The sequence below is a fragment of the Hemicordylus capensis genome, chromosome 4 (assembly GCF_027244095.1).
Source record: "Hemicordylus capensis ecotype Gifberg chromosome 4, rHemCap1.1.pri, whole genome shotgun sequence".
NCBI lineage: Eukaryota > Metazoa > Chordata > Lepidosauria > Squamata > Cordylidae > Hemicordylus > Hemicordylus capensis.
The window spans coordinates 7,403,160-7,429,965 of record NC_069660.1 but is presented as its reverse complement, the minus strand read 5'-3'; the positions used below and the strand labels follow the sequence as shown (position 1 = coordinate 7,429,965).

The window sequence follows — 26,806 nt, the reverse complement described above, 5'->3', positions numbered from 1 at the left end:
TAAAAAAATTTAGGTTTTAATCTTTGGTTTATTTTTAAATTGTTAAATTGTTTTAAGTTTTTTGTATATGTTTTTGACTTGTTTTATGCTACTGTTAACCACCCAGAGATGAAAGTTTGGGGCAGTGTATAAATTTGATAAATAAATAAATAAATAATTGAATTTATATACCACCTAATATCAAAATCTCTAGATGATGCACAGAATTAAAACATATTATAAAATATAAAATATTTAAAATTCATAAAAAGATAAAAACCATAATAGATAAAAACACACTACAATTCAAAAATTTTAATGTTGGGAGCTTTAGTCCAATAACAGCTGCTGTGCAGTCCTGGACTAGAGCAGGGATTCCCAACACTGGGTCGGCACATGTTGCTGGACTACAACTCCCATCATCCCAATTGTGTCTGGGATGATGGGAGATGTAGTCCGACAACATCAGCTAAACCAGAGTTGGGAACCCCTGGACTAGAATCCACATCTTAGATACATAATATGTTATGCGCAATCAGGCCTGTACCTTATCCTCCATACTGCCACCAAGTGGCTGAATGTCCACACACACAGAAATCTAAATTGGCTAACTAATCTATAATTAGTTTGCACTTTGTTTTTCTTTGTGTCAATTTTTGGAAAGACGAGATATAGGAAGACCAACTAAAATCAGCTTGTCAAGCACCTCAGATATTTTACAAGCACTTTATCACTTTGCAAATTGAACATGATTGGTTATTACATGGAAAATGTAACTGGGTATTCAATATTCAATTTTCAACTGATACATTTTTGAATATGCATGAATATTAATATGCATAAATATACATCAGCAGTCTGACTGGCTTATCAGTTTTCTGTGTAGCCTTTGAAAGAAATGTTATTTTCAACTTTGAACTAGAAACAATATCTACCAATTTTCCTGCAGGGAAAGGTAAGATGACTATTACATTTATTACACCATGTGTAATAAGCCAGAACCACCTAATGGTGCAGCGGGAAGTAATTTTCCTAGGGAGCAAGAGGTTAGGAACATAGGAAACTGCCATATACTGAGTCAGACCATTGGTCTATCAAGCTCAGTATTGTCTTCACAGACTGGCAGCGGCTTCTCCAAGGTTGCAGGCAGGAATCTCTCCCAGCCCTATCTGGAGTTGCTGCAAGGAAGGAAACTTGGGACCTTCTGCTCTTCCCAAAGCGGCTCCATCCCCTGAGGGGAATCCCTTGCAGTGCTCACACATCAAGTCTCCCATTCATATGCAACCAGGGCAGACCCTGCTTAGTTATGGGGACAAGTCATACTTGCTACCACAAGACCAGCAATCCTCTCCAGGTTGCTGGTTCTAATCTCCACTGGTATGTTTCCCAGTATATATATCAGGCATATCAGTATATCAGGCAGCAGCGATATAGGAAGATGCTGAAAGGCATTACCTCAGATTGCGCGGGAGATGGCAATTGTAAACTCCTGCTGTATTCTACCCAAGAAAACCACAGGGCTCTGTGGTTGCCAGGAGTTGAAACTGACTCGACGGCACAACATTTCTTTAATAAGCCCAAACTAAATTGTGTAAAGATAAATGCTATGCAGTGTTAGTCAATTATATGGATTTTTTTAAACGACAGCACCTTTTAAAACTAATTTTAATGTGTTCTATAACCCACAAAAGCTCATGCATAAAAATATTAGCTAATTTTAAAGCTGTCTTGTTATTTTTTAAAACCAGAACCAAGTTATAGTCACTGCCCCAGTCCCTCTTAAGAGCTACAATAGCCCTATGAGGTAGGCCAGTGTTATTCCCAGCTTACTGATGGGGAACAGGCATGACAGCAGCCCAAGAGCACATGGCCATGCCATGACAGAGGTGGGACTTCAGCCACATCTCCCAGATCCAGATCCAGTTTTCTATCCACAAGACCACATTATAGCCACAACAATGCAAAATCATTCCGTGTTGTCACGGTTACACATAGAAGCAGCGAGCTAATTTTAAAGACTTCCAAAGTCTTTTCACACTTGGCATGTTGTGTGTGTGTGTGTGTGTGTGTGTTTTAATGTATGCAAAGCATGCTATATTAACACTTACTGAAAATATTGCTCTGGTTGTTTACGCTGATTTTTTGGTAAACCTTCCATGCTCTCATGCTGTATCTTTCATGGAATGTAATTATATCAAGGCATGCCTGAATTCTTAGTAATTAACAAGAAAGCAATTCCTGCCTTTCTGCAAGAAAAGGGGAACCCTGGAAGGGTACCAAATGCAAGCAGCAGACACAGTGAGTCAGGCACTGCTTTTTGTATAGATCCTGCTGTGACTCAGCTCTGGCTAGATGCTTCTCCATCTATGCACCATTTGCCCTACTTTACTGAATACTGACACTGCAACTCCAGTGTAAGCTGAATCATTCTCCCCTCCAGAGATCACTTCCTCATGATGAGTCCCAAAAGCAATGCAAGCCCCTTTGCAAGCTCAAGGTAGCATTTTGCTTGTCATTAAGAGGCCACTCCTGAGACAGACTTGCCGCCTGATCCTATGCAACCATATTTGGAAGGAAGTCCCACTAAGCTCAGAGAGACTTACTCCCAGGTAGGTGCAGTAGAACTGCAGCCTTAAATATGTAGACGGATCCAGAGTATGCTGTGCTTCTTTGAATAAAACAGGAGATTTTAGAAGTGTCAAATGCTTGCCTTTTAGTTCAAGATTAATTGCCGGCAGATGATACAGCATTATGTAAAGCTTTGCATTTAGTTGGCTTCGATGTGTGCTTGAGGTTGTTCTTTTTAAAATCCACATTCCTTATTAAGACTCAGCTAAGCTTCTGGTGCTGTGCAAAGGGTAAGAAGGTGCAGGGCCTTGTCAGTTCCACAAAGGCCTGCACACTTTCTCATTTACATTTCCCTGTTGCCTTATTTTATCTGATTCATCACAGCTCCCCCTCCCGACAGCAGAGTCTGGGCTGTGCAGAGGGGAGGCACTTTCCCCCCTCACGCATCCCCAACCCCACTAGCTTCTTGGCCTGCCTTCCTGCCTGGCTTGCCTCCAGGGAGATCAGGCAAGCACAAATGGAGACGGAGCCTGAGCAGCAAGCAGCAGCAGCAGCAAGAGATTGCATGCATCCTCCATGGCCCTGCACAGCTTCAAGGAGAGAAGCCAGGTGCAAAAGAAGGTAGAGACCAGCTCACGGTTGGGCAGTTTGCAATGCATCTCTGTGTCATCTGGATGACTGATACCTAGAGGTGCACTGCCTTCCATCTCCTTTGGTCACACTGAGTTGGGAATCCAGACCCCAGAACCCCGCAGGTAGAGGGTGAGGCAGAAAATCCAGGGGGAGAGACAGAATGGGAGGTATTGATGACTCAGGAACTGGCTTGCCCTGTGCCATTAGGACCCCTGCATCTGATGAACTAGGAGGACCTGAACTAGTATCCCTACCAAGACCCAAGGAAACAGCCCTGCTGTCATCTTCTGACTTGAAGGAGTCCTCCGACAACCTAACAGCCATAGTGGAGGCCCCCCAGCGTCATAAGAGCTCATGCTTGCAGAATCCGGCAAGTCCTCTTTAAGAACTATTGCTTCCTTATGGAAGGGGTGGGACCAAGTCACCCTACCCAAGCAGCAGGCTATAAAACCAGCAGTCTGCTGGAGAGAAAGTGCTGGAGCAACATTCCTTCTCTGTTGCATTGCCTGCCTGCCCTGATTGCCTCTGGCTGAGGTGTTGATACCTGGGAGCTCTCCAAGGTCTGGTGCATTCCCGACCTCTGCCATGGGGCTGGTTGTGGCTTAGCCTGGGGCAGGATAAAAAGCCCCTGCAAGATAGGAAGGCATCCAACACCCAATAGTGTGACCAAGGGGCAGAAGCTGGCTTTGATTTAACTGGTATAGCATGAAAGAACCAGAAAGCCATTAAGTTATTAAGAGAGCCAGCATGGTGGTGGTTAGAATGTTGGATAGGGAGGGAAAGGAAAGGTTGTGCTGTCGAGTCAGTGTCGACTCCTGGTGCCCACAGAGCCCTGTGGTTGTCTTTGGTAGAATACAGGAGCGGTTGACTATTGCCATCTCCCATGCAGTATGAGATTATGCCTTTCAGCACCTTCCTATATCACTGCTGCCCAATATAGGTGTTTCCCATATTCTGGGAAACACATCAGAGGGGATTTGAACCAACAGACTCCTGCTCTCTAGGCAGGTTACTTTCCCTGGTGCACCATTAAATCCCTGTTCAGCCGTGAAACTTACTGGGTGACTCTGGACCAGTCAGTTCTCTCTCAGCCTAACCTAACTTACAGGGTTGTTGTGGGGATAAACATAATCATGTGCACTGCTCTGGGCTCCTTGGAGGAAGAGCAGGATATAGATAAATAGATCCTGCAAGATCTATCCTGCAGGACATGACCATCTTACCTGGAATGCTTCTAAGGAGTTAAACTAAACCTCTGATTATCATGCTGCCATCTTAATTGGCTAGTGGGATGTGGTGGCCAAGTATAAGGTGATCTATATAAGCCAAGCATTTCCCAGATAAAACCTTTTTTCTGCTATGAAGGTAAATAGCAGCGGGGGGAGGTCCCCATGTCTGTTTTTCTGATCCCATGTGATTACTCTTCAGCCGCACCTCCATCTCTGGCCAGCTCCTTGGTTCTATGCATGATTGCGACTATTCGTTCAAGGACTGCCTCCTCCCACATAATTCTGCCTGCCCGTTGGAATCTTCAGGGTTGGCTCTGCTCCACTTTGCACTGCTGATTCAAGTGCAATGGGTGGGGACTGAGCACAGGGCCCTCTCAGTTGTCGCGCTCAGACTATGGGAACTCCCTCTGCAAGAGTGTCATCTAGCAGACCCTTGCCCTAGTCACATTTCAGAAACTGGTGAAGGACATCTTTCAAGGGGCTTTTAAAGTGGGTTGTTTCCCCCTGCTGATGTTGAAGTCTGTTTGGCTGTGTAACTGAGGATGCTTGTCCACATGGCCATTTGGGGGTGGGGCGTAGGGCAGGTGAGCTCCTACCACATCAGGAGCACACAACCAGGACCTCCGTTTGGGCCTGCAGACCCATGAGACAAAAGGTCAAACCAGGAGCGGCATTCATTGTTGAAAATGGGAACTGCAAGCCTTGACCCTCCTCATCCAAAGGCCCCTCCGCCTCCCCAGCATGCTTTGTGCTGCCAGCAGAATGGAAAAGCTTCATGACGTCAGTGACTGCCCTCTGATTGGCCACAAAGGAGCAGGAAGTGGACACTGCCCTGCTGAAGCTGCTCCAGCTTCAGAATCATAGAGTGTGCTTTGCAAAGTGGCTCACCCATGGATGGCAGCCACTGTAGCCACGGCGCTCTATGGTTGCCATGCGGGGGGCGGGGGCGGGCATGCTCTGTGTGATAGCTGGATAGAAAAGCCATGTGAGTTCTCATGACTCAAACCCTAACCCACCCTCAGTTAAAAGAAGGGTGAAAAAGCTGGGTTACCCTGCTTTGAAAAAGTGGGGCTGGAAAGATTTGCATACATTCTCACGATCAATCAAAACAGGATAGCTCAGCTTCGACCCTGATTTTGATGATCGTGTGAACCAGCCCTACTGTGCTCATTTGGGGGCTACTCAAATTTTAATTATGTTTATTGTCACTTTTAAAATTTTTGTATCTTTATTTCATTTTGTGCTTGCTGTATTTTGCTTGGGGGGCCTTTGAGTCAAAAAGGTGGTCTATGCATTTTAATATTAAGTAAATATTGTTATGGAGAATTAATTTGGCTTTAATACTTGGGAATTAGGACTGCATTAGGGATGTGCATGCAACCAGTTTGGAGGTCCTTTTACGGACCTCCAAACCAGTTTGAAAGTCTGGGGCTGGCAGTTCCTCCAGTTTGAAAGTGGGGGGGGATAGCTTTAAGGACTGGGGAGGGTGCTTTCACACACACACACAGCATTTCCCCACTGGTGCTGTGTGAAAAATCGGTCCCACAGGGCAGCAGCGTGCCTCCTTGCTGCCCTGGTGCATTGCGTATCGGAAGTGGCCAGTGTACGTGCACACATCATGACATGCGTGCAAACAAATGCAACATGCGCACACACACCGGGCACCTCCAGCCACTTCTGGTCCATGCTGCATGCCCCAGGGTGGCAAGGAGGTACGCTGCCACCCCACAGGACCGATTTTGCACACAGCGCCAGTGGGGGAAATGCAGCGCGGGGGGAGCACCTTCCCCAGTCCTTAAAACTATCCCCCCCCACCTTCAAACTGGCAGTCGCCGGTTCCGTACACATCCCTAGTATGCATATCAAAGGCACAAATGTTGTTGCTTTAAAAAGGGGAGGGGTCCTTTTCTGGATTGAAAACATTGCTATAGTTATTGTGAGATTAAAAAGAAAATAAACACAATGACTTCTGTTACAGTATTTACCCTAATTGAAGACAACTCTGAATGTAAGATGATCCCCTTAAAAAGTAAAGGTTAAGTACCGGTTATACCTGTCCTGGATTTATTTGAAAGGAACAGGACTGAATTTAAGATAACCTCTTGGTTTCTAATATCAAGACACTTGGAAAAAAGTAATCTTGGATTCAGGCAAATACAGTATCTATCTCTATCTCTCTCTCTCTCTCTCTCACACACACACACTGCACTATAACATTAAGTGTTGCCCAGGGATAGGACTTCAGGCCTTTCCTTGTTTCTACAGTCTCTTCATTCCCACATTGGTACTAAAATATATATATGATGCCCCTGGGTGGGAATAGGCAAGCCACTCTTCAGTATGGGAACAACTGGATTACCATAAAATATAATGATAAGGATTACTGAGATAATGTTTGTGGAGCACTTCCAACATTTAAATATGTGATATCAATGTAATTATTACTGCTAAATATAAAATAAGGCATTTAATATGTACTCACATTAATTTTATGGGCACTTAGTGAAGGTAAAAGAGGAATGACTGTATGGACCTAAACCAGTGAATATAATCATTCCAAGGTTGCCTCCCCACCCTTTTACTGGATGCCTTTGAATAAATCACTTCTATGAATCATCTTTCCATCTTGTAGAAATGGCATCTGTCCCCTTTGGAAAATGCTTCTGGAATCTACAGCTGCATTCTTCGTTCACACTGTATGTTCAATGGTTAACTCTCTTAATATATTGCTTCCCACATTTCCATTCCACTGGTTGTCACTTGAAGCCTAAGGAAATGGCACTGAAGCCAGTGGAACTCAATTCCACATCATACATTGAAGGCTAATATGTAATATTCGTTGTAACCATGGTTTCTGTCTCAGCAACTGAAGGACTTAGTGAGACTCTAGGTTACTTTCACTAAGCCCTTCCAGCTGCTCAGCTTAATGGGCTCCATCTCAGCCAAATACACTTTCTTTGGCACATACTGTTTTCTCCTTACAGAAGGTTGCTAGGAATATGCCAATTAAATAATATCAGTTATGCAACTGTGCCACCAGAGAAGTGTGGAGATGCTAATTTCTAGTCTGTGAGCTCTTCCTGAATCCTAAATTAGCAGATCACTGGCCAGTTTCAGGCATTTTCACATTTAGACTTATATCACTTTGGAAAGCTGATGTGCAGTTGCTAAAATGTGAGCTGCATGTCAACAAGCCTCAGCTCAAATCTTACTTAGCCATGAACTTTCAAGGTAGGCTCCCTCTTTTCCCCTTTCTCAGCTTCAAACCCCGTCTCAGGGAATAGGCTTCACAGGCCTGGGCCATAGTGAGAGATCATCAGTGGGTGAGTGGACGGGGCTTTTTTCTTGAGGTCATGTCATCCCTGAGTGGCTGGTGATGCTTTAGAGTAGGGCTGTTCCATTTTGGCCCTCATCTTGCCCTAGGTGGCACTGCTGATGATACTGATGCTCTGTTTTGGTGCTGACTGAATTTTGGTCTAGGGACACTGAAATCTGTTTACATAGGACCCAGGAATTGTCTGCATGCAACTACGAAGAACATGGATGTCAAAGGGAGGTAGGGCAGCAGGGGGAAGATGTGTCACTACAAAGAAAGGGGGAGTAGTCATTTGAGGGCTATTCCCTCTTCCACCTTCTTCCAACCAATGGAGTCCTGGTACCCATGGTGGCAATCCCTTTGCCTACAGATACTGCTGCTTAATGCCAGATTGGTGAATAGTAAGATGGTTGCTGCCCATAATTTGTCCTGGGTTGCCACCAGGAACCCTTGAAGCCAGACAAGGCAGTCAGTGTTGCAGTACCCTGGAGAGCTCCGACTGAGACTATAAGGACATACATAAGAACAGCCCTGTTGCTGGATCAGTCCCAAGGCTAATCTAGTCCAGCATCCAGTTTCACACAGCAGCTCACCAGGTACCTCTGAGAAGCCCACAGGCAAGAAGTGAGGACACACCCTCTCTCCTGCTGTTGCTCCTCTGCAACTGGTATTTAGAAGCATCTTGCCTCTGAGGCTGGAGGTGCCCGATAGCCACCAGACTAGTAGCCATTGATAGACCTGTCCTCCATGAATCTGTCTACGCTCCTTTTAAAGCCATCCAAGCTGGTGGCCATCACCACATCCCGTGGCAGAGAATTCCATAGGTTAATAATGCACTGTGTGAATAAGTACTTCAGCTTGTTGGTCCTAAATTTCCTGAGCAATTTGCTCCAATAAGGACCAGAGGCAGAATGAGGTCTTAAATCTCCAGGCTCTGCCTCCCTGCCTGGAGAGCAGAGAGGTTCCCCTCCATCAAGTCCCTCTTTCTCTCCCATGTCAATGCTGGTGTGCAAACTTGGTGGAGCATAAGGTACTTTGTACAAAAGAGGCTATTTCATTGGAGGGCTCAGGCTCAGTGAGTACGGGTTCTGCTGTCCCGGTTTCTGGGATTTCTCAGCTGGTAGACTCGGGATTCAGCCTGGTGTTGAGGTTGGGCCTAGGACTGGCTGTTCTGGCCCAACTGCTCCCCCACCCTCCAAGATCCAACTCCACACCGCTGCTCAGGGCTGGAGTCCTGATAGGGTGGCCTTGTGATAGCAAGCATGAATTGTCTCATTTGCTAAGCAGGGTCTGCCTTGGTTTGTATTTGAATGGGAGGCTATATGTGTGAGCACTTTAAGCTATTGCCCTTAGGGGAGGGGGCTGCTCTGGGAAGAGCATCTAGGTTCCAAGTTCCCTCCAAGATAGGACTGAAAGAGACTCCTGCCTGAAACCTTGAAGAAGCAGCTCCCAGTCGGTGTAGACAATACTGAGCTAGATGGACCAAGGGTCTGATTCAGTATATGACAGCTTCCTATGTTGATCCTAGACAAGCAGGCTTCTCTAATGTGAACATAAGAACAACCCTGCTGGATCAGGCCTAAGCAGGAGCATAGACAAAGCCCTCCAGCTGCTCCCCCACCCTCTAGGTTTTACCATCACACTCATGAAGTGTGTGTGCTTGCGGCCCCAGCCATGCCCCCTGCGTCTGTCGTCAGACACAAGGGGGCGTAGCCAATGCTGAGAATGGGGCCTGTCAGCCCCAGCAGAGCTTTCCTTCCCCAGTCAGCAGTTCGAGGAATCGCTGACTGGGAGCTCCTTGCCCTGCCTCCTCAAGGCCCTGGGCCCACGGCCCATCTCGTCCAGCATCCTGTTTCACACAGTGGCTCACCAGATGCCAGAGGGAGCCTACAGGCACAAGGTGAGGGCATGCCTCTCTCCTGCTATTGCTCCCCTGCAACTAGTATTGAGAGGCATCATGCCTCTGAGGCTGGCCTATAGCCATCAGACTAGTAGCCATTGGTAGACCTGTCCTCCATGGATTTATCTAAGCCCCTTTTAAAGCCGTCCAAGCTAGCGGCCATCACTACATCCCGTGACAGAGAATTCCATAGATTAATTATGTACTGTGTGAAAAAGTACTTCCTTTGTCAGCCCTACATTTCCCGGCCTTCAGTTTCACAGGATGACTCCTGGTTCTAGTGCTGTGAGAGAGGGAGAAAACATTTCGCTCTGTCCACTTTCTCTACTCCATGCATTTTTTATACACCTCTATCATGCCTTCCCGTAGTCACCTCTCTTCCAAACTAAAGATGCTGTAGCCTTGCCTCATAAGGAAGGTGCTCCAGGCCCCTGATCATCTTGGTTGCCCTCTTCTGCACCTTTTGGAGTTCTACAATGTCCTTTTTAAAATACAGTGACCAGAACTGTATGCAGTACTCAAAATCTGGCCACACCATAGATTTGTAGAAGGGCATTATCATATTAGCAGTGTTATTTCCAGTGGCCTTCCTAATGATTACAAGCATGGAATTGACCTTTTTTACAGCTGCCACACACTGAGTTGACACTTTCAACGAGCTGTCCACCACAACCCAGAGATTCCTCTCCTCTTCCTTTCCTCGTTAGACACCTACATCTCAGATCGGATCTTTAGCCTCTGTCCCTGAAAAGCTCAGTTCAGTCACAAATATACCCTGTTTCCCCGAAAGTAAGACCTACCCCGAAAGTAAGACCTAGCAGTAATTTCTGATGTACTGCTAATTATTATTATTATTATTATTATTATTATTATTATTATTATTACTACTACTACTACTACATTTATATCCCGCTCTTCCTCCAAGGAGCCCAGAGCGGGGTACTACATACTTGAGTTTCTCTTTCACAACCACCCTGTGAAGTAGGTTAGGCTGAGAGAGAAGTGACTGGCCCAGAGTCACCCAGCTAGTTTCATGGCTGAATGGGGATTTGAACTCGGGTCTCCCCGGTCCTAGTCCAGCACTTTAACCACTACACCACACTGGCTCTCTAGTTGCCCTAGTGCATTTTGGGGGGCTAAAATTAATATAAGACACTGTCTTATTTTCGGGAAAACACGGGTATGCTCATCATCCTCTGCCATGAAGACAGATGATAAGAACTCGTTTAGCTTCTCTGCAACCTCCATATCCTCCTTAATAACCTCTTTCACTCCCTCATTATCCAACTGTCCAATCACCTCCCTGGCAGGTTTCCTGCTTCTGATGTATTTAAAGAAGTTTTTGTTATTCCCCTTGATGCTTTTAGCTAAATGTTCCTCAAACTCTCTTTTTGCCTCCCTTATTGTTGTCGCCTTGCATTTGTTTTGCCAGAGTTTTTGCTCCTTTCTGTTCTCTTCATTTGGACAGGCCTTCTAGTTTCTGAAGGGAATCTTTTTCCCCTTTATAGCTTCCTTGACCTGTGAGCCATTCTGGCATCCTCCCGGACTTGGTGATACCTTTCCTCCTTTTTGGTTTACATTCCACCTTGGCTTCTAATGCAGTATTGTGATTTTAAATAAACTCCATGCATTCTGGAGTGAAGTTACTCTTCTGATTTTCCCTTTCAGTTTTCTTTTCACCATATTCCTCATTTTAGAGAAGTTTCCCCTTCTGAAGTTCAAAGAGTCTATGTTCCTTGGTGATTCTGTCTTCTTATGTATGCTGAATTTGATCACATGATTGATGACCACTGTTCCTTAAAGGTTCCATGACACTGACATCTCACACTAGGTCCCGGGCACCACTCAGAATTAAGTCCAAGGTCTCCTTCTCTCTAGTTGGTTCTGTGACTAACTGTTCTAGGGCATAGTCGTCCAGCATATCTAGAAATTTGGCCTCTTTGTCAGTAACTGAATGTGAATTTCAATTTACCCAGTCTATATGTGGGCAGTTGAAATCACCCATTATTATAGCTCTGTCTCTCTTTCACACCTCCTTGATTCCCTTCTGTAACTCCCATCACTGTCAGCATTTTGATCATAAAGGCGATAGCACGTCCCTAGTATCACATTTCCTTTCAGGCCTTGTATTGCTACCAACAGAGTTTCTGTGGAGGACTCTGGTTTTCCAGCTTTTTACATTCTATGCCTTCTTTAACATACAGTTCACTCCTCCCTGCCCTTTCTATATGGTTTATAACAGTGTCCCACTGGTTCTCTCTGTTCCATTATGTTTCCGTTATGCCCACTATATCTATTTTTTCATTAGTAACCAAGCCTTCCAGCTCACCCATCTTGGCTTGGAGGCTTCTGGCATTGGCATATATGCACCTATATGCTGAATCTCTTCCCTGGTGTCTGCTATCTTTCTTTTGGCCATTTGATCTCTTTGACCTGCAAGGACACACTTCTGTCTGCTCTTTATCTGGTTCTACTCGATCCCTTTCTGGATTATTTGAAGCATTTACACCCTTGCACATTAAGGGATGGCATTTGCCGAACTGGATACTCCCCATCTTCTGCTGGCTATCCCCCAGGCATTATTTTAAAAGCTGCTCTGCCACCTTTTTTTTTTTTAAGTGCCAGCAGTCTGGTTCCATCTTGGTTCAAGTGGAGCTCATTCCTTTTGTTAAGGCTCATCTTGTCCCAAAATGTATCCCAGTGCCTAACAAATCTAAACTCCTCCTCCCGGAACCAGCGTCTCATACACGCATTGAGACCCCTCAACTCCACCTGTCTTGCTGGCCCTGCACATGGAACAGGTAGCATTTCTGAGAATGCTACCTTGGGGGTCCTGAAGTTCATTATGCTACTAGCAGCTTAAATTTAGCTTCCAGGACCTCCCAACTGCATTGCCCAACATCGTTGGTGCCGGTGTGCACCAGGACAGCTGACGCCTCCTAAGCACTACCTAACAGCCTATCTGGACACCACGTGATGTCCACAACCTTTACACCAGGCAAGCAAGTCACCATGCATAGGAACACAGGAACATAGGAAGCTGCCATATACTGAGTCAGACCAGCTAGGTCTATCTAGCTCAGTATTGTCTTCACATACTGGCAGCGGCTTCTCCAAGGTTGCAGGAAGGAATCTGTCTCAGGCCTATCTTGGAGAAGCCAGGGAGGGAACTTGAAACCTTCTGCTCTTCGCAGAGTGGCTCTTTCCCCTGTGGGGAATATCTTACAGTACTCACACTTCTAGTCTCCCATTCATATGCAACCAGGTCAGACCCTGCTTAGCTAAGGGAACAAGTCATGCTTGCTACCACAAGACCATCTATCTGTGGTCTACACGTGGGTCACAGTCCCATCTCTCTTTACCCCTAATGATTTAATCACCCACTACTAGGAGGCCCCCAACCCCCCAGAGGAGTGTCTTGTGTGCAAGAGGATATGGGCTCATCATTCACAGAAGGGGTCCCTTCTAAGGGAGCATTTCCCTCTTTCTCAGAATGATGTCCTCCTTCCCTGAGACCTGTATTCTCCCTTATAGCACAGGAGCCATCGACTTGGGAGTGGGATGTCTCTATCATGTCCCTGAAGGTCTCTTCCATGTACCTCTCTGACTCCCTGAGCTTCTCCAAATCAGCCACCTTGGCTTCGAGGGAATGAACTTGTTCCCTGAGAGCCAGGAGCTCCTTGCACCAAGCACACACCCATGACTTCTGCCCATCAAGCAAATAGTCATACATGCAACGCTCTGTGGGAGGAGTGCGCCCCCCCCCCCGGCTTTCTATCTTCATCACTGATTCTGTTGGCTTAGTATTTGGAGATTGTTTATTTGAAAGTTAGGTCTTAGCCGAAGTTGTCAGGTATTCAATAGTTTAAACTTTCTTTCTGGAGAATATGAAAGAGGGAGTAATGCTTATCTTCTCTTCCCACTTGGCATCTTGAGATCAAGTGTGCTCCTTTCAAGGTCTCCCACACACTTCACCACTAAATTCCATGCAAAACCCCTATGACACCTATTTGCTAATTCCTGTTCACTAAGCTCTGGTCGCTAAGTTCCCTGGCCACCGTCTCTTATGTAGAGAGTCGGCTTCCAACTGAGGCAACCAGACTCAACAGGAATGTGGCCTCTCCGACCAGGTGTGACTCATCTCAGCTCTAGCTGGCACCTCCCACTGTTTCTCTCCAGGCAAAAGAGAAATTAAAACTGAAACCTACACAGCCACAAAAACAAGCCCTCGTAAAAGCAAACCCTGGTCAAAAAACAAACACAGACACACATACACTGGGACTTCTCCCCAAAGAGATACTTCAAAATCTCACCCCGCCCCATTTATTTGTTGAAAAAAACAGTGTTTTTAAAAGAAAAGCTTGCTGCCTTCTCAGGTCTGCTTCTCCTCTTCCCAGGGTCAGCTTCAAACTCAATGTGTATTATGAAGACTTGCTTGGTTGAGACAGGAGTGGTCAATGTCTCCCAGCTTTGTCCTCCAGATTTCCAAGTGCAGCAGCAGCCTAGATTTAAGGGGCAGAGAACACGAGTCGTGATGATCTATGCTGTGGCCAGGAGCCCTATCCAGAAGTCATGCCATTTTCAGTGTATATTTTTGATGGCTGATGTGTGAGACAGGAATGAGTTTTTGTTCGTGTTAACCAATTTCAGTCTGGTTTCCATCCCACTTTTGACACTTAAATGGCCTTAGTGGCCCCAGTGGATGATCTGTGCCAGAAAATGGACAGGGGGAGTATGTCCCTCTTGCTCCTGCTGGACATCGGCCATAGTATCCTTCCAGATTGCCTTGTTGGGTTGAGGCTTGGGGTGCTGACCAACATGATGCACAATGCAACGCTGGTGTCCATCAGCCACCAGCATTGCTGCACATGTGCCAGGCAGCCTTGATGGTGCTGTGCAAGCAAACCGCTGCTCGTTACTTAAAACTGCATGCTCGTCATTCAGAGCACTACCAGTGGCAGTTTTGACAGTTACATAGGAACATGAAAAGCTGCCTTATAACAAATCAGACCCTTGGTCCGTCGAGCTCAGTATTGTCAACGCTGACTGGCAGGGGCTGTCCAAGGTTTCCAGGCAGGAGTCTTTCCCAGCCCTATATAGAGACGCTGCCAGGGATTGAACCCGGGACCTTCTGCATGCTAAACTGATGCTCGCCCGTTGAGCTACAGACCGCCCACTTGCACAATACTGCCAGGGCTACTTGGCATGTGTGTAGCAGTGCCAGCTGATAAGCAACACCAGTGTCCATCACGCATCATGTCAGCCACTGTATTTCAGACCTTCCTAGAGGGAAGATTCCAGAAAGTGATACTGGAACACCTGCTGGACGCCTTGGCCTGTAGCCTCTGGTGTCCCACAGGATCCCATCCTGTCACTTTGCTATTTAGCATCTACATGAAACTGCGGCAATGGGGGGATCATCCAGCAGTTTGGAGTTGAGTGTCACCAACGTGTGGATTATACACAGCTATGCCTCTCCTTACCATCTCAGACTGAGGTAGGTGTGAAGGTCCTGAGCTCTTGTCTGATGTCAGTGGATGAACGTGAACAAGCTGAAACTTAATCCAGAGAAGGTGGAAATGGTCCTAGTGAGGAGTTCAGTCAACCAAGCAGTTGGGTGCTAGCCTATTCTGGACAAGGTTGTATTCCCTTTGAAAGATCGGGTTTGCAGCTGAGCACTGGTCCTATACCCAGCTTTGCTCCTGGATATTCAGGTGGTGACTTTAGCTAGGAGTATTTTTGTGCAGCTTCAGAAGGTGCAGCAACAATGCCTATTCCTGGAGGGAGCAGACCTTCCTATTGTCACTAATGCCTTAGTTAAATCCAGATTGGATCGCTGTAATGTGATCTTTGCTGAGATTGCCCTTGAAGACTGATGGCAGATTTCAGTTTGTGTGAAATGCTGCTTCTAGACTTTTGACTGCTACCAGATTAGGGAGCATGTTACTCTCTTGCTGTACCGGCTACATGTCTGTTTCCAGGCACAATTCAATTACTATTAATTACTTCTAAAGTCCTTATTGACCTTGAGACCCAGTGTTGAAAAGACCACCCTTCCCCCAGTATGAATAGGCCTGCTCTCTGAGAGAGGCTAATGAAGCCTTTCTGCACATCTCCTTCGCCTCTAAAGCTTAGTTGGTGGGGATGTGGGAAAATACCTTCCCTGGGGTGGTACCCAGAATGTCAAACTCCCTCTCCCATGAAATTGAGTCACCTACCACTCCTTCAGCATTCCACTGTCATCTTAAAAACAGTTGACAGGCAATTAATTTACCTGCTACGTGAGATTTTCAGTGTTCTCTTCTGGCTTTTCCTAGTATTAGTCTTGATTCTTAATTGTTGCTTTATTGATTTGGGTATGGTGTGTATGTGGTGGGAGAGTGAGTGAGATCGTGTGTGTACACACGCGAGAGAGATTATTGTTGTTGTATTGGGGAATTATGTTTATGTCAGTCACCTTAAGCATCTCATTGTTTGAGGTGTAGAGCAGGCAGCACTAGCACTTGCTAGGGCTGCAATGAAGGCCTTGGAAAGGATATTTAGATGCCATGATGTGTCTACAACAACCAATATTAGAATCATTTGGACAATGGTTTTCCCCGTGACACTCTTGGATAGGAAAGCTGGACTTTGAAGAAGCAAGATAGAAAAAGCATTGACGCTTTTGAACTTTGGTACTGGAGAAGACTTTTGAGGATACCACGAACAGCCAGGAAAACAAACAAATGGATCATAGAACAAATCAGAACAGAATATTCACTTGAGGCACAACTGACCAGGCTCAAACTATCATACTTGGGACACATTCTGCGAAGACCCAGCTCCCTTGAGAAGTCCATAATGCTGGGAAAAGTTGAAGGAAAGAGAAGTAGAGGATGACCAGCAGCAAGGTGGATGGACTCAATTACGACAGCAATGAATGCACCACTGAGAGACCTGAAAGGCCAAGTTGCAGACAGATCATCCTGGAGAGAATCTATCTATGTGGTTGCTGAGAGTTGACACCGACTTGATGGCACTTAATCAATCAATCAATCAATCAGAGCAGGTAGAAGTACAGTTAATAATTCCTAGCTACAAAGACAAATCAAACAGCCAGAAACTGAGTAGCTTAAACAAAGGGAATTAAAAGATGAAGCTAAAGCACACCAACCCCCTTATTTTTCAAAACAGATACAAGGTGACCCATGATATAACTTTGTCCCAAGCTCAGATAAATGGTGGCTGGGCACTGGAGGGACGATTGCGACAGTGTTTGTGATGCACTTTGTACACTCTGAAGATGCTGTAGAGATGCTGTGAATGCTGTGGTTGCCCGTATGGGCTTTTTAAAAATGGTCCATTGTGGAGGGTTATTGTGCTTCTTGGGGTTGTGTACAAAGCTATTTGGATTCATAGATTTATCAAAAAGAAATGCCAAAATGACAACAGAGATGGCAAGTAATAATTGATGTATTGGATAAAACTAAAATTATGGTGCTCTAGAAGGATCTTGGAAAGAAAAATCACTTTCCCCTCATTGTGACCTTTGGAACAAGGTCATTCCATAGATCAAAAACAGAGGTATATTTCCAAATGCTTGGCTTAGGAGGGGCTTTAAAAAGGAATAAAAGCAAAACTATATCCCTTGAGTTGCCTTTTGTTTTCCAAGATGGCTGCGGTCCTGCTGGCAAGTCAGCAATGAGGACTAGAAACCAATCTAGCCTGTGAAACCAACAGGGCCAAATTCAAATACTGTTGCTTAACTGGGTAAGAGACTAGGCTTGTTGTGATCCAAACAGTGAGATGGCAGTTCTAGGTGAGACTAACTCATCAGCTCTCAGGTTCACCTGAATCCTAGGCATGGCCTTCTTCATTCAGATGGGTTGGGGCCGGGTAGTGGTCTCACTTCCAAAAGCAGTTCTCTCTATTTAAAGCCAGTTGAACTCCCTTGGCTGTAAAATGCATTTCCCCATTTTGTTTTGAGCTCGCTGAAATATAAAGCAAGAGCAGACGACTAGACTACCCTCGCCAGACAAGAGAAGGAGGGAGGGGGTCAGTCTCCCCTTTGGGCGTGTCTGCTGCTCCAGGTCCCCCTTGGCGAGCAGCCTCTGCCTCTCGGCTTCTCGGGCTTCTGATTCTTACTGGGAGCGGGGTGGCGATCACAAGCCACCCGCAGCAGAGCGAGGCTAATCGCGATCCTGGGCCGAAGACCTCTTTTCTTCCCCCCCTCCCCTTCCTTCCTTCCACCGCCTCCCCCTCTCCCTCCTCCCCTCTCGGAGCGCCCCAGCCCCCTAGAGCTGAGTCAGTCCTTCCTCTCTTCCACAGCATTGCAGCACTTCGGCAGGAAAGCCAGCCCCTCTGCCTCCGCTTCTTCTTCCCTGGCGGCAGCGGCACAAGCAGCATCCTCCTCCTCCTCCTCCTCGCTCTCCGGTCTCCAGCTCACCGCCATGGCCAGCACCGTCTCAGGTAAAAAGCAAGCTGGGTGGGCTCTCCCTGCCCCGAGCTAAAGATCCCCGGGAAGGAGCCCATGCCTGTTTCCCGCGGCCCCTCGACCTCGCCGCTCGGCTTTTCAAGGTGGGGCTCCTCTGCAGAGCTGCACCGGAATGGCTGGGGCGGGGGCATCGTCTTTGTCTGCTCTGCGGAGGGAGGGGGAGCAGGGGGAGGGAGGGTGCGGTTCTCTCTGGGACGCTTCTTGTCCCTTCCCAGACGGGTCGGCGCCGGATCATCGGGGGCTCCCTGGACGGCTCTCGACGCTTCAAAGCTCCGTCCTTTGCTTGGCCGGGTTGCGGGGGGGGGGCGCCTTAGGTTTTTAAGCAGGTTCTGCAAAAATGGACCAGCGATGGCTGGAAGTCGGAGCCTGCCTGGGGGAGAAGAACAAAGGGGGGGGGCAGCAGCAGCAGGGCATTTGCTTTCCGGGGAAAGCACCTCGGGGGTCGCCCAAGCAGACAGAGCAGGCTGAGGAAGAAGCCGCCGCCGCCGCCGCTGCCGTAGAGGGAGTGGTCCGCCGCCCATGGCGCGGAGTGGAGGCGCCCCGGGAGCCCGGCGCAGACAACCCTTCCCTGCGGGGACTGGGACATCGCTGCATAGCGGCGCCCTGGCGCGCCCCCCACCCCACCCCACCCCGGTTACAAGGCCCGGGTGGGGTGCGGGTGGCTTTGTCCACAGGAGGGCAGGCTGTGTGTGTGTGTGTGTGTGTGTGCACCTGCGTCCCAGCCCCTAAACATGTATGTTGCTGCATCTTTGGGGGTGTGTGTGGGAGGGGTTGCCAAGTGGCTGGAATTTGGCAGGAGGGGGCATGTGGCGTTTCAGCCCAGACAATGGGAGGGCTGGAAGGATTTTCAAGACCCCTTTCCTTGCCAGCCTTGAAAGCTTTTGTACATTAAGACACACAAATCACATTTCTTCACGGCATTGGAATGGGTTGGGGGGCGCCTCCTGCATGGTAAAGGGGGGGGGGAGAGAAGGTGTGTATATACATACCGAAATGCACAAGGTAGATAGAAAGGAGGAGGGTTTGCTTTTCCTGTTGGATTCATGGAGCTTCACCACCCCAGTGATGCCTGTCTTTCTGCCTTTATATATGAGGGGTGTGTTTCATGTGCCTCTGTGAGGGTGCTCAAAACTAAGCTTTGCATGAGCTTAGAAATTAGCTAAGCCTCTTTTTAAAAAACAAACACAAATTTAGACTTGTGCCAGAAAATCCATATACGTTGTGTTTGAACAAGAGCCAGAGGTAGAGAGAGGCATAGGTGAGGTTGGGAGGGGTTTGGGGGACCCATCTGATCCCACCCACCTATTTATTTATCACAACATTAAATACATGGAAACACAAGTGTTGGTCGGGCTCCTCAGCATCACAAGCCAATGCTGAAAGGATCCTGCTGCGAAGGAGCGGAGTGTGTGAGAGGCACGTCTGAGCACCAGGTGCCTTCCCCATATGGTGCTCCAGAACAATATGGTACTTTCTCCATCTTATCCCCCCCCCCTTGCCACCCCCAACACTAAATTTCAATTTGCTGACAATGGGACGGGGCTTTTAAAGCCAAGCAGTTTGCCTCAGAGGGCTATTTTCAATCCTCTTTTCTTTCAATTGGATTAGGTTTGGCATAAGCCCGGCTTCAAAGAGCAGGGACGCCAGGGTGACAGGAGTGTGATACTAATGATGGAAAAGAATAGAGGGAAGAGGGAAGGTTTTTGCAGGAGACAAAGAGCAGGGCAGAGCAGAACCATCCCTGTAAGCATCTGCATGAGGCAGTTCCCTATCCTTGGCTGCAGACATGCCAGAGAGGAGATTTTATCACCGCACAAGAAAAATCCTGTTTTCTCTCTCCCTCTTCCTCTTAAAAGCAGAATAAGTTGGGAGGAGGAGGGAGGGAGGGGCAGCTGAAAGCATGTCTGTGTGTGTGTACCTTGGAAGACTCTCTAAATATTTTGAAAGAAACAAACCATCCTCCACCTGAAGAAGGAGCAGGTTCTCTGCACCCTGCTCCTCTTACTTCCCTGCCATCTTCCAGTCGCCTGGATATTATCTCTCCCACCAAACAAGCCAGGGAAGGAACAGCACATGCTCAGTACAGGCTCAGCTGCAGTGGTGGCTGAGCTGTGCCAAAGGATTCTGCCCAGGCAGATATCTTGCACGCAACCCTAGATAGCCCTTTGGCACCACTAGGCCCGGCCTTCTTGAACATTCTCCCTGAACAGGCTGCACAAAGCCAAGCAAGACTCGGGGAGCATCTGGGGCACATGCAGGCCCTTTTCAGTAGCTGGGAAGAAAATGACTCGCTATGACCTTTCCTAGGGATTGTGAATTGGTGCCAGATGTTGCAAGTTCCCTGGGACTCTTCTTGTGTGATGGATGCATGCCTCTGTGGTTGCCCACCCTTAGGAGTAATTGTACATTTGGCTCTTGGTTTCTGCTGGCTATGCCCTGCTGAGAATAGAGCCAGCAACTGATTGTGGCAGGATTCAAGAGGCGTGCCCCTATCAGTTGGATGCCAAATAGCTGGTCAGCAAGGACGAAAGAAATGTATGCTAGTAATATATGGAAGGAACAGGAGGGGGAGAATGGGCCCAAAAAAGCACCCTTAGATGTGGGAGGAGCCAAATAGCTGGTCAGCAAGGACGAAAGAAATGTGTGCTAGTAATATCCGGAAGGAAGAGGAGGGTGAGAATGGGCCCAAAAAAGCACCCTTAGATGTGGGAGGAGCCTATTGTGACCACACCTTCTTCTCAGGATAGGAAGTGCAGAGATGCTGCACTATCCTAAGGGTTTTCGCACCGGCTGAGCCTTGTCTGCAAGAGCCAACATTAGGTGTAGAGTGGGAAATGGGGATTGAGGAAGGTGAGGAGGAAGGAAAAGGGAATAGTTAGACTGGACTCCCTCTTCCCACTAGGACTTCAAGAAGGGAATTCTTAAGAATATTTGCAAGCAACTGATGAGCAGAAATGTCAGTCAGGAGCTTTCAAACTTGGATCCCCAGATATTGTTGGACTACAACTCCCATCAGCTTTTAGCCATCGTGGCTAGGGATGATGAGAGTTGTAGTCCAACAACAGAATGGGAGCCAAGTCTGAGAACCCCTGTTGTAAATAATTGTTGTCATGTGTGCATGAAACAGTTTTCAACATATTCAGAAATTAGGAGGGGATGTGGGAGGAGGGGCACAGTGAACCTGGCATGCCAGGCTCCTACGTTTCTCTTGAAAGGTCTAACAACTGGCACCACTTTCTGACTCCCCATTTGAATCTATCCCTTTAGATTATCCCTAGGCGCTTTAGGTTTTGCATTTAATACAAGCAGTTGATACCGATCCTACTGCTGCTGTTGAAGGTAGGGGCTATAATCAGATTTCTTCCTCTCTCTATATTTGCAGGAAGAGCCAATTTATTATTATTATTATTATTTATCACCCTTCCAAAAATGGCTCAGGGCGGTTTACGCAGAGCAATAACAAACAAATAAGATGGAACCCTGTCCCCAAAGGGCTCACAATTTAATCATTTTTAGTTGACAAGAATATGCAGGTTGAATCCCCTGGGATGTTTCTGTACCTGGTTAGGCAGGGCTCATCGGTAGAGGGAACTGAAAGGAAAAACTCAGGGAAGACACCCTTGGACTGATGACCGTGGAGACCAAAGCTAGGTGTTACCCAGTCACTCTCCACATCCTGTTCCCATCATCCTAGGCACTTGCTTCTTCCTGGTCAAAGGGGGGATGTAAGAAGAGCTTGGCTTGGAGGCCCCATGTCTTTCCACCACAAAGAGCCAACTCACACACATTCATGTTCAAAAGTGGATGCATTTGCCCGTACACAAATTGTGCAGATCCACAAAGGCCACAAAGTGGTATCGTTTCGAGAACGAAAAAGTAAAGCATAGCAGTGAGCATATTCTTGTATGTATGTAGCCTCGAAGAATTGCTTCTCGAGCTGAGGTGAAAGAAATGAGCAGTTTTCTGATCTAGGGATCTGATGGTTCAACCTGCCGCCTTCCACCGCCAGAGACAAGCGTCTTGCTCTGCCGTATCTAGTGGACTATAGGCCGCTTGTGATCCAGCTCTGATTGGCTGTCTGTGATCTTCTCTCTGAGCAGTCTGCATTTCCCAGAGATACTTCCAGGGTCATGCTGGCAGGTTGCTTGAGAAACCATAGAGACTTCTTGATGGTCACAGCCATTCCTGCTTCCTTGCTTCAGCAATGCTTTTTTCTAGTCGGGCTCCCTGATGAATTCAAGTTCTGTTTTTGTTTTTGTTTTACCTTGCTAATCATTGGTATTTCCAGAAGAGGCCTTTGGGCCAGACCCCAGCCCTTGACCCAGGAAGAAAATTCCACACTCCCACCCTCAAGAGATGCACGTTTCCCTTTGTCCTATCTTGATGTGCCCAACTCTACAAAAAGAGTTTACTCTACAAAAACAACTCTACAAAATGATGTGCCCAACTCTACAAAAACAACTCTACAATACCCCCAGCAACACACTTATATGTAGAGAGCCCGAGTTATATGTAGGAGACAGAGTTCCTGCCTATAGTTTAGTTTATTGTTACAGTCATAGACCAGCACAGAAAAACAAAACATGAACAAAACATCAGAAGTTACAACCACCACAACAAATATGTATATACCACTTTTCAACAAAAGTTTCCAAAGTGGTTTACATAGAGAAATTTAAAAAAATAAAAGAAATAAGATGGCTCCCTGTCCCCAAAGGACTCACAATCTAAACAGAAATGTAAGACAGACACCAGCCATGGTCACTGGTGGTACTGTGCTGGGGGTGGATAGGGCCAGTTGCTCTCCCTCTGTTAAATAAAGAGTATCACCATGTTTAAAAGGTGCCTCTTTGCTCAGTTAGCAGGGGTTGTGATATTCTGAATTTCAAAAATGAAAAGTCAGACAATCTCAAAAACCAGTTAGGTAATCTAATCAACAGTTTTTGAGTAATAAAAGCAATAATACAAAATGTTGCAATAATAATAGTAATATCATTATCATAATCTGAGAAAAGGAGAGAAATGTAGGAATTATCGGATCTGCCCGGAACTTTGAATAACATTGGAGCAGTAAGAGGTTCCTGACCATTTAAACCCTGTGCAGAACTAGGCGTAACTTGTCAGCTGCAGGAGTCAGAAATATGCATCTTCTGAAATACTCCAAGAAGTCTTTCCTAGCCCTGCTGTTTCAAGATCCTTTTAACTGGAGATGGTAGGAGCTGAAGCTGTGTTTTGCCACATGCCCATCATCTGCTCTGTCTTTGAGCTATGCCTCGCTCCTTTCGTTATATTGTGCCACCATAAGTAAAGCTCCATCATCCAGGCATTTACAACAGAGCTGCAAGGAATTTCTGTAGTCTATGCGAGGGCATTCAAGATGATGGGAAACTTTGCTTTCTTAACAGGGGCTAGCTGCTTGGCCAAGAGAAACCTCCCATTCAGCTGAGAAAGCCCCTGTTCTTAAATCTAGTATCGCAGGAGACTGCAGCATAGGAAGGCCACCCAGCCACCTCTCTGGACACTATTAGAATGAACTGTGAAGTGGAGGGGAGTCTTCCCTGGACCTCAAACAAGCTTCAGCATCTGTTTGCCATCTCCCCTGCCCCCATGCCACTGAATAGGCTCCTTGAAGATAGGAAGCTTCCTTCTACTGAGTCAGACCACTGACCCATCTAGCTTGGTAACAGCTACTCTGACCGGCAGCGGCTCTCCACCAGGGTTTCAGGCAGGTGTAGAGGGGGGTCTTTCCCAGCCCAACTCGATTGAGCCTGAGACCCTCTGCATGGAGAGAAGAAGCAGACGCTCTGCCGCTGAGCTAGGACCCCTTCCCTACTCCTTGTAGGCTCTGAATTCCTCCATGCTGCAGTTTCCACCTTCTGAGCCCTCCCTGAAGACAGATGCACACGTCAGTTTAAGGGGAGGTCGGTGAAGAGGTTGACAGCACTACAAGCTGGGTGGGGCTGTGTCGTCTCTCCTCTCTCCACAATCAAGGGAGGCAAGCTTGCCAAGTCCACCGGCTCTCTGCCCAATCACACTCCTCCCCGCTTCCTGCTCTTTCCATGGTTGGCTTGATCAGTGTCCTCCAAACGCAGAGAGAGGGCATTGCCTCATTCTTGTTCACTCACCATGGGTTTAGGAGGGAGGCAGGCAGGCAAGAGGCCAGTTTGCATTCGGCTGCCCTGCAAAGGGGACCATCAGAGCTAAGCTCACTGGGACATTTCCTGTTGGACCACATTCGCCCTTATGAACCTGCCAGGGCCCTCTGCTCGGCATCTCAGACCCTGCTCATGGCCCTGCCACATACCGAGATCTGGTTGGTGGAGACTAGAGACAGGGCCTTCTCGGTTGTGGCCCCTTGGCTTTGGAAGAGCTCCCCCATGTTCCCTCCCACAGTGGTTTTAAAAAAAACACCATCTTTTAAAAGAGGCTTTAAAACATGTTATCTGCTGCTTATATCTGGTAGGTTCTTTAGTTTTTATAGTTCTCAGTTTTTAGATTTTTAAATAACTTCTAATTTGAAACTTTTAGAATTTTAAATGTGGTTTTAGCACTTACATTTATATACCGCTTTATAGCCAGAGCTCTCTAAGCAGTTACAATGATTTAGCATATTGCCCCCAACATTCTGGGTACTCATTTTACCGACCTCGGAAGGATGGAAGGCTGAGTCAACCTTGAGCCCCTGGTCAGGATCGAACTTGTAACCTTCTGGTTACAGGGTGGCAGTTTTACCACTGCGCCACTAGGGGCTCATCAGACATTTTAGTCTCAGACATTTAGTCTCAGACATTTTAGTCTGGTCTTTTAACTTGTTTAATTTTATTAAGGTTTTGTTTTACATTGTGTGTGTTTTGTTGATGTTGTAAGTCGCCCCGAGCAGTATTGTATTGGAAGGGCAGGTATAAATATCTTTATTATTTATTTATTTATTTATTTATTCGATTTTTATACCGCCCTTCCGAAATGGCTCAGGGCTGTTTACAATTAAAAACAGAAACCATTAAAACCAATAACAATTAAAACAGAAATATAAATATGAACACCAATTAAAACACATCTTAAAAACAATTAAACTATCAGAACAATTAAAACCGTGAAAACCAGGTTAACATTAAAACAATTAAAACTAATTAAAAACCCTGAAAGGCCAGGCCAAACAGATGGGTTTTAAGGTATCTTAAATCATCATCATCATCACCACCATCATCATCATCCCATACCCCTTGGCCTTGTTCCTTTTCTGATAAGTGCCTCCCCCTCCATCCCTTCGTTCTGCCTCCTCTGCTGCGGTCAGGGTGCTTCTGCTTGGGAGGATCGTGGGCAGCGGTTCACTGCTTGTCACCCTGACCGCCAGCTTGAGGTCCTGATTAGTATGCCTGTCCTCAGTGCGTAGAGCACTTCTGTGTCTCTTCTCAGATGGTCCCTGGGGGCTTTTGGGAAGCTCCTTGATCAGCAAAGGCTTTCTCAGAAGTGTGCCGTGCAGTGGTGACTGTATGGGATGCAAATAGCTGGCAGACAGAGCAAGGACCTACCGGTGCGGTGAGAGAGCAGCCTAACAGCACTTCCGGACTAACTGCAGAGGTGCAGCCAGGAAGTGGCAATTTTGGATCCCCTCTCCTTTCTCAGGGGAGAGCTGTGCAACCGTCGGGGGCGTATTTTTGTCAGCCAATATATATTGTGCTTCTGTAGTGAGGCTTGGCCCTGACTTGAGAAGATTATCCTGGAGTCAGGTGTGAGTTTGCCGCGCCTTCTACCCTGTGGCATTCTTTGGCCTACGCCCAGAGGTGCACTAGGTAATTTTGGAGCCTGGACCTCAAGGCCGTTGGAAGCCCCCACCCCCATGCTGCAAGCGAAGCATCATTTTTTTTAAACACATAGGTTCTTGAGAGCACAAACCACACCACCCAGGACAGACTGAAGATGATTGGGGTGGGGGGCCCAGGGGTTGTGGAGGCCCTGGACTCCAAAGTCCAGGGATAAGGGCGCCTTTGCCTACGCCACTGCCACCCCAAGAATGGGTAGAGAATGATGACAGGGTGGAGATGATGCTTGCCTATCCTTTCCCTGTTGTTGAGGGCAAGAACAGTTGTGGGGTGGGAGAGGTTTCCTTACAGTCTAGATTCACTTTCTCAGTCTAAGTGGGAACATGCATTTGGCTTCACATGAGCTAAGCGTCCTCGTTGCGGGGGGTGGGTGGGTGGAATCTTGTGGGAATTCTTTCAAATTTCCATTTCCCAATGCAGTGCTGGTAATACGAACCAATCTTGGTCATTGAACAGTGCTGGGAAGAGGCAGGTCAGGGCCATTAAAGGCTAATATTTCTGCCACATGACGGTGGTTAGTGTGGACGGGCTGCAGTAATATTCAATAAGTAAAATATGACAAGGCATCACCTTAAGTGGTGCAGTGGGGAAATGCTTGACTAACAAGTAGCTTGCCGGTTCAAATCCCCACTGGTATGTTTTCCAAACACCTGTATTGGGCCGCAGTGATATTGGAAGATGCTTAAAGGCATCATCTCATACTGCACGGGAGGAGGCAACGGTGAACCCCTCCTGTATTCTACCAAAGGGAAACCACAGGGCTCTGTGGGCGCCAGGAATCGAAATCGACTTGACGGCACACTTTACCTTTACCTTTAAAATATGACAAGCATGGTACTTGCCAGAAAAAAAGAAAAAAGAAAGCACAGGCTACTGCAGCCTTGT

At 47.0% G+C, this 26,806-nt stretch overlaps 1 protein-coding gene across 1 annotated transcript in view; it reads left to right on the top strand.

The window, feature by feature from the left end:
- The first annotated feature begins 17,892 nt into the window (after positions 1-17,892).
- STMN3 (stathmin 3) overlaps positions 17,893-26,806 on the top strand; it is a 34,495-nt gene continuing 25,581 nt past the window's right edge. The window contains exon 1 of the mRNA XM_053244875.1: positions 17,893-18,073. Coding sequence (XP_053100850.1) covers positions 18,055-18,073 — 19 coding nt within the window. The 5' untranslated portion in view covers positions 17,893-18,054. The remainder of the gene's footprint in view (positions 18,074-26,806) is intronic.